This window comes from Monodon monoceros, unplaced genomic scaffold, assembly GCF_005190385.1.
Source record: "Monodon monoceros isolate NGI ecotype Baffin Bay Population unplaced genomic scaffold, NGI_Narwhal_1 Super_Scaffold_12, whole genome shotgun sequence".
NCBI lineage: Eukaryota > Metazoa > Chordata > Mammalia > Artiodactyla > Monodontidae > Monodon > Monodon monoceros.
In genome coordinates this window covers 167533773-167541441 of record NW_021703768.1, presented here as the reverse complement: position 1 = coordinate 167541441, position 7669 = coordinate 167533773, and the positions used below count along the sequence as shown (strand labels likewise).

The following is a 7669-nucleotide window of genomic DNA, read 5'->3' as shown; positions in this document are numbered from 1 at the left end:
GGCCGGGTACGGCGGCGCCCGCACAAAGTTCGCAGAAGCAAGAGAACGATCGGGGGACGCCCGGTGCGGCGAAGACCAACGCTGAGACCAGGGAGGTCTGCAGACGCGCCCCAGCTGTGCGCCTGGTCGCCGGGTGCCCGGCGGGCCCGCGCCGGGTGCGGTAGCCCCGCCTTGCGCCCCGGCCCGAGCCATGCGCCCGGGGGGCGTGCGCAGCTTCGCGCTGGAGCTGGCGCGGGACCCGGGCGGCGCGTACCGCGGCGGGGAGCGCCTGTGCGGCCGGGTGCTGCTGGAGGCAGCGTCACCGCTGCGGGTGACAGCTCTCGAGGTGGCGGCGCGCGGCGGGGCAGTCACCCACTGGCTCGAGGGCCGAAGCGTGGGTGTAAATGCGGTGTCCAGCGACTACGCGGCCGCCGAGACATACCTGCGGCGGCGGCAGCTGCTGCTTCTAGGTGAGCCGCTCGTCCCCCCCACCCCGAGCCAGGATCCCCCGGGACCCTCTACCCAGGTCTGGGCGCCCCTCTCCAAAGCCAGCCTTTCGATTTAGAGGCTGTGTGGTCGGGTGACCCTTCTCAAGATGTGGAGACCTCCTCCTCAGGTTGTGGACCCTCCTACAGGGTAGGACACCCACCTACCTACCCCCCTCCAAAACCCTCTTTTCCAGGAACTCCTCCTAGGGTCTGGGCACCCCCCCCCCGCCTCCAGAGCCGGGACGCCGTCGACCTAGAGGCTATGCTGTGGGGAGACCCCCCATATGGAGTCTGGGGGAATCCCTTGGTGGAACTGGGAGTTCCTCCTCTCTGGACCCTAGGATGCCACGTTAGCCCCAGGCCTGGTGTCTCTGATTCCCAGAGAAGGCCCCTGTCTCACGCCCTGCCAATGCCCCTTACCAGTTTTTACAGGAAGGGTTGTTCGCTGGGTTGGGGGTTCTGGTGGTGTTTGCAGGTGAGCGGGTGGGACTGCATCCCAGGCAGGGAGAAGACTTGGGGTGGGGTCACATCAGGCTGGGAGTCTTAGGTGTTGGGCATGTCCCTACCTTGCTCCGAACCTCAGTCCCCCACCCTCAGGCCATACAGCCAGTCGGGAGCAGAACAGGGCCAACAGAAAGAGTAAGTCTGTGCCCCAGCACCGTGCTGTGTGGCTGAGGAGGGTGTTGGCCTCTCTGGGCTGCCCTGGCCACCTCCTCTTGGGGAAGGCAGACCTCACCATACCCATCTGCAAGATGGGCGGAAGCAGGAAGCAGCTCGAACCTGGCTCCCCACCCGCAGCCCCCTTTTTTTCCAGCAGTGCACACACTAGATGCTTTGCCTACAGGCTTGCAAACTTGTCCCAACGGCCCCCAGGTGTGGGGACTCTTGCCTGAGCAGCTGTGGAAACCGAGGCATAGCCGGCAAGGGGTGAGGCAGGAAGGGGCCCTGTAGTCACTTCCCTTTCCCTGTGACTCGAGGGAAATTGGGGCTGGTCTCACCCTACAGTCCTCCTGGTCCCACTCACTGGTAGCTTCCTTAAGATACTGGAAGAGTGAAGCTTGTGGAGTTGCTGTGTGACCTCTAGTGAGGCCCTGCCCCTCTCTGGGCCTCTGGGGACCCATCTGTGAAGCGGACTGAGGGCACTGGCTCAGAATGAGCCTTCCTGGGACTACCCTGGCCGTCCAGTGGTTAAGACTCTGGGCTTCCACTGCAGGGGGCACGGGTTCCACCCCTGGTTGGGGAACTAAGATCCCTCGAGCTGAGTGCGGTGTGGCCAAAAAAAAAAAACCAAACAAAACAAAAAACCCAAAAGAAAGAGCCTTCCCATCCCCCCAGGGTCACTCCATTCCCCACCTCCTCCTGGGCTTATAGCCTCTTGTCCTGTTTCTAGGCTCTATTTGGCCCTGGGAGAAGGTCCCGGCCCCTTATTTCAGACCCAGAGCCCCCTCCTCCGGGTCCCCCCCCCCCCCCGCAGGGTGATCACTGAGTGGACAGCCTCTACCCCTCTCTTCCGCCCTGCCCTTACCCCTATCACTGATTGGTTGTGTCCGTTTATGGCCGCCGGCCCGCTGGGTGTGCCTTGGCCTCGGGGGGTCCCGGTGTGGCCTGAACCAGACTCAAAGAGGATGGCCAAACTAGGGGGTGGGTTCAAGCAGCAGTGCATCCCTCTGTCACCAGAGGGCGCAGGCGCTCCGCAAATCGCGATCAGTCAGCTCCCAACTAGGAAACCGTGTATGTGGTTCTTCTCCGAGGAGACTGAGGTCCAGAGACGGGTTACCGCCCCAAAGGCACACCGCAGCCTTGAATCAGGGGATTCCGTGAGCTTCCCCGGTACTCGGCTCTGTCTGTGAGGGGAAGAGCTAGGCCTAGAGGACAAGTAGGAGTTTGCGGAGGCGGAGGAGGGAGGGCAGGTGCTGAAAGTTTGGAAAGGAACGTCGGGGCAAAAGCGCTGAGGCGCCGCCGAGTGGCAGTGTGTCAGGAGCGGGCTAATGACTCGGGAGAGAGGCTCTGGGAGGGGTCGAGTAGGGACTACACCGTGATTCATGCACAACCCTCTGAGCTCGGGAATGATTTTCTTCTGGCTCTACAAACGTGGAAACTCAGGTTCCAAGTGGTTGTCACTAGCCCGGGTCAGCCAGCTGAGCGGGTTTCAAATCAGAGGAGGGGGAAGTAGGCGCCCGAGTGGAGGGAGGCCCCATCCACTTCTTCCTCCCTCCCGCATTGCACAGAGCGGGGGAGACTGAAACCCGAGGTAGTTAGTCCTAGGCTTTCAGGGCCTCGATTGGGGCCTGGCTGTTAACACACCCCTCCAGATCGGGCTGGACGTGCATCGAGTCACGTCTGCAAGTGGCGGCCTGTTGATGATTAAACCGACGGCGGTTAGATCTTGCTGGGTGACCTCAGGCCCGAGTCCTCCAGGCCTCAGTTCTTCCTCTTGACCTCCGGAGTCTGAGAGATACTTGCTCTGTCCCGCAGTGCTTCAGCCTCACCCCAGGGTCCACTAGAGGGTAGAGGGCAGCGGGTCGCGAGCCGGGGCTTTTGTTATTTGGCTCCACGCGTGGGCGGGGCCACGCCTTTCGCCGCGCCATTGGTGTATTCCTCTCCGGGGGCGGGACCTGAGTCTCGCCCCGCCCCTCCCTGCCGTATAAATGCGGCGCCGGCGCAGGCAGTGAGGAGTTTCTGGCCCGATCAGCGAGTGCGCCTGCGCGCGCCTGGTGGGTTTGCGTTCTCAGGCTGCAGCGTCCGCATCTCGCGCCTTCGCGTCGCGGGTTCGAAGCCAGGGACCGCGCGCCGCGAGTTCGTATCCCAGCCGCGATGCTGTTCGACAAGGTGAAGGCCTTCATGGTGCAACTGGATGGTGCGAACGCAGGCGCCGAGCCCGTGTTCAGCGGCGGCCAGGCGGTGGCTGGCCGGGTGCTGCTGGAGCTGGCGGGCCCGGCGCGCGTGGGTGCCCTGAAGCTGCGCGCGCGGGGTCGCGCCCACGTACACTGGACCGAGTCGCGCAGCGCGGGCTCGAGCACCGCGTACACGCAGAGCTACAGCGAGCGCGTGGAGGTTGTGAGCCACCGTGCCACACTACTCGCGCCAGGTACCACCTGGGGACCCCTGCACGGCGCGTGCTGCGCGCTCCGGGAGCCCCTCACAGCCACTGAGCCTCCCCTTCTTGCTCCTACCTGCAGACACCGGAGGGATCACAGCGCTGCCTCCTGGACGCCATGAGTTCCCATTCAGCTTCCAGCTGCCACCGTAAGTCAAATGGGGTGGAGGATTGCAGGGGAGTCCCTAAGTCTGCAGCCCCTTCCAGGTTTGGGACTCCACTGCTCAGTATCTGGGGACCCCCGAGCCGCAAGATTGTCTCCCCGGGGCGGGGGGGAGCCCAGGAGTGCCTCGTGTCTCTCATCCCCGTAAGTCTTTGGGAATCTCCCACCCGGGAGTCTGTGGATCTCACCCACTGAAGCCCCTTCCCTCCACCGCCAGGACGCTAGTGACTTCATTTGAAGGCAAGCATGGCAGTGTCCGATACTGCATCAAAGCCACCCTGCACCGGCCCTGGGTCCCTGCCCGCCGGGCAAGGAAGGTGTTTACTGTTATCGAGCCTGTGGACATCAACACACCAGCTTTGCTGGTGAGTTGCTGCCCTTGGGGAGGTAGGATGGGAGCATCACAGGCAGGGTCCTGGCTATTTGGTGACTGGCTCCTCACTCCCTTCTCAAAGTGGGGGTCACAGCTGAGCCCTGGCAGGGAGGGAGGCAGTGGGGGAGGTAGGCATGGGAATGCCTGTGGAGTCCAGTGGAGCCAGGTGCAAGTCCCAGGAGCACCAGTTGGCTGTGTGTTTCTGGATGAGTGTCTCACCTTCTCTGAGCCTCCTGTGCCTCGTCCATGAAATGGGACTCAGTCAGAGCTTGCAATAATGATGGCTTACTAAGCGCTCATTACGCACTAAGTGCTTGGCTTGTTCACTTCGTTTTCAGTTTAACGAGATGAGTCATATTCCTGGATCCATTTTACAAATAGTTTCTAGATTGTTAAAAGGAAACCAGGATACTAGGCCCTGCCCCAAATCCTCCTTCAGCTGAGGGTGGTTTAGAGGCTTCAGGGGGTCTGTGGTTGGCACAATGGGATGCATTTCATGTCCTTTCCTTCCACCCCACCAGGCCCCTCAAGCGGGAGCTCGGGAGAAGATCGCCCGATCCTGGTACAGTAACCGTGGCCTTGTCTCCCTCTCAGCCAAGATCGACCGCAAGGGCTATACACCAGGTAGCAGGTGGGAGGGGCTGGATTGGGAAGAAGGTCCGTGTCAGGGTTGCAGGTGGGGAAACTGAGGCCCTGCTGTCCCACCCTACAGGTGAGGTGATCCCCGTCTTTGCCGAGATCGACAACGGCTCCACGCGCCCAGTGCTGCCACGGGCGGCCGTGGTCCAGACACAGACCTTCATGGCGCGAGGTGCCCGCAAACAGAAACGAGCAGTGGTGGCTAGTCTCTCAGGGGAGCCTGTGGGCCCTGGGCGGCGGGCACTGTGGCAGGGCCGGGCGCTGCGGATCCCTCCTGTGGGTCCTTCTATTCTGCACTGCCGCGTGCTACATGTGGACTACACCCTCAAGGTAGAGTATCCTCGGGGGCTGGGGTGGCTGCGTCTGCTCTGTCCTCCAGGCTGGGGTTCCCCCCGCCCCCCACCAAGGCCTCCTGCTATAGAAGGAGGGTGTGACCGAGGCTGCCTGGGCACCCTCTATCATGGCTCCTTCCTCCAGGTCTGCGTGGACATCCCGGGCTCATCCAAGCTGCTCCTGGAGCTGCCGCTGGTCATCGGCACCATTCCTCTGCATCCTTTCGGCAGCCGCTCGTCCAGCGTGGGCAGCCATGCCAGCTTCCTGCTGGACTGGGGACTGGGTGTCCTGCCAGAGCGACCTGAAGGTGAGCTCTCCATCCTGCTGTGAGGGGCATGGGTGGGTAGAGAGGCAGGTGCCTGGCTGACTCTCCCTCCCCCAGCCTCGACGGCCCCATCTGTAAAAGTGCTCAGTAACAGTCATGTTGGGAGTATGAATTCCCCCAGAATCCCAATCCAAGGGCACACAGCTCAGCAGCCCCAGAACTGGCACAAGCCAGCTCCCAGCCATTGTCCCCAATTCTGGGGCTGCCCGCCTCCTCTACCAGCCTCACCCACCCTGTCTCTCGATTCCAGCACCTCCCGAGTACTCGGATGTGGTGGCCGATGAGGAGGTGGCGGCCGTGGAGCAGAGCCCCTCCCGACTACTGCAGGACCCTGACATGGGTGCTGAAGGCCCCTTCTTTGCCTACATCCAGGAGTTCCGCTACCGCCCGCCACCCCTGTACTCCGAGGTGAGCTTGGGGGGTTCAAGAAGCCCCTGTGGCTCTCCAGGCCCTGGGAGCCAAGATGAGGGTAGAGAGCCACAGATGAGTTTTAAGTAATGATGGAACTCCTATACATCCCCATACAGGTGCAGGGGCCAGAACCCGCCTTGCACCCTAGTCTGTTCCTGGGTGTCACCCCCGGGCCAAGTGTGGGAGTGGAGATGAGGAGGGTGGGGAGGGGTGTTTCTGAGCCTCCAGGGCCTCCTGAGACTTGATGGGATCATTTCCTCCCCCCCCCACCCGCAGGAGGATCCAAACCCACCCTCAGAGGCCATGAGGCCCCGCTGCATGACCTGCTGAGTGGCAAGTGGAAACTTCAAGGGATGAGGTTGTACACGTGCTTCCATCAGCGTGGACATGAGTGAGGAGTGGCTGGGTCAAGAACAGACCAGCCTGACTGCACTGAAGTTGGGGAAACCGAGTCTCAGAATGGGGCAGGGCCATTCCAGCATCACACAGAGCAGAGGAAGAGCCAGTCTGGAGTCTGACATATCTGGACTGGTTCTCATAAGGTATCAAATGCCGACCATAAGATCTGAGAGACTGTTCAACCTGTCTTTGCCAGCCTGTGGTCCCCCAGAAGCCTCCAGTCTGGGAGAGACAGAGCCAGACATAAATACTTCCAGGCCCACAGGACCAGAGGAAGGGACCAAGAGCTGGGAGAGTCCCAAGGGGGAGCAGGAAGGCTTCCTGGAGGAAAGGGCATTTTAGCTGAGGCTTTGGTGCATGAATAAGAGCTCAGAGGGCAGGCAAGCAAGGGGAAGGAAAAGTCGAAGAAGGTCAGAGCCGAGTGATGTGTGGAGACTGCCCCCTTCATCTTAGAACTGGGGCTCAGAGAGCAAGTGCCTCTGTCGAGGCCACACTGCAAGGTCCGGCAGGCCAGAGGGCCCAGGAATGAGGCATTCAGGGAAGCAGGTTATCAGAGCTGTGTGGGGCAACAGGGCAACAAGGGCAGCGACTCCAGCCTTTGAAACCTTTGAAAGCCAGAGATTCCTGGCCCAGGCTAGGCTTCCTGGGGGCCCCTCCACACACTCCAGGACATGAGAGCTGTCTGGGTATTGTATGGCCCGAGAAACCCAGGTTCAGAGTGGGACAGACAAGACCAGCTCCATCACTTGCAAAATGAAGATGTGGGGCCCCTTGTTCAAGAATTCAGAATTTCAAGACGGGGACAGCAGAGCATTAAACCAAGCTGCGGGGACAGAGGTCAGCCTGGGGTGACACAGCAGGGCCAGTGTGCTTCTTCTGGGCACCCCCTGTGTCCTGGAGGGACAAAACATAATGGGGCAGCTGGACAAGCCCCCAAGTGCAGAGTCCCAGCCCAGGCTGAGGCAGGACCCTCGCCTGGGACTCTGCATTTCCGTTTAGCCTTAACTTGTTCTCTTTTGTACAATTATTTTTTAAAAATAAAAGCACGGAGGAAGAGACTGTGCTTAGTGGTTTATTGCCCTCAGGTGCCAAGGAACCTGGGGTGGCCTTGTCCACCACCTTGAGTCTGGATCTCAGATGGAATTCCAGGCTGAGGAGGGTTGAGGGGCCCATTGTCCAGAAGGTGAAGGTGAGACCCAGGGACACATAGGGAGACAGCTCGGGCTGGCGCCGGACGCTTTCACCTCGTGCAGTAGCAGAGGCTGGGACCGTGGACGGTGGAGGGCAGGCAGAGGCCTCATCTGTCCCCACAGAATGGAGATGAGGGGGCAGAGGGGTGCCAAAGGCAGGAGGAGCCTGCCTATCTATGCAGTCTGGGCTGGTTTTGCTTTTACTGTGGTTCAATTCATATATATACCATTGGAAAGTGTACAATTCCTTAGCATCCCTTTCCAGTGTTGCG

At 60.9% G+C, this 7669-nt stretch overlaps 1 protein-coding gene across 3 annotated transcripts; it reads left to right on the top strand.

The window, feature by feature from the left end:
• Nucleotides 1–190: 190 nt before the first annotated feature.
• On the top strand, nt 191–7263 carry ARRDC2 (arrestin domain containing 2). Of its 3 annotated transcripts, none has more exons than XM_029218956.1 (8): nt 191–449; nt 3647–3713; nt 3945–4092; nt 4622–4724; nt 4813–5069; nt 5217–5379; nt 5648–5805; nt 6085–7261. In XM_029218956.1, exons 1-8 carry the CDS (start codon nt 191–193, stop codon nt 6136–6138), a joined length of 1209 nt encoding a protein of 402 aa, XP_029074789.1. In that variant the 3' UTR covers nt 6139–7261. The 3 variants fall into 3 exon arrangements, with proteins under 3 accessions (XP_029074789.1, XP_029074788.1, XP_029074787.1); XM_029218955.1 differs by lacking the exon at nt 191–449 and adding an exon at nt 464–3555 and having other exon boundaries at nt 6085–7263; XM_029218954.1 differs by lacking the exon at nt 191–449 and adding an exon at nt 464–3555 and having other exon boundaries at nt 4813–5379.
• Nucleotides 7264–7669: the final 406 nt, after the last annotated feature.

Bases quoted from the DNA above. Each gene is read 5' to 3' on its own strand.
- ARRDC2 (XM_029218954.1), top strand. From the start codon at position 3,282: ATGCTGTTCGACAAGGTGAAGGCCTTCATGGTGCAACTGGATGGTGCG. The intron at 3,714-3,944 runs GTAAGTCAAATG...CTCCACCGCCAG, and splicing joins TTCAGCTTCCAGCTGCCACC to GACGCTAGTGACTTCATTTG. The intron at 4,725-4,812 runs GTAGCAGGTGGG...CCCACCCTACAG, and splicing joins CCGCAAGGGCTATACACCAG to GTGAGGTGATCCCCGTCTTT.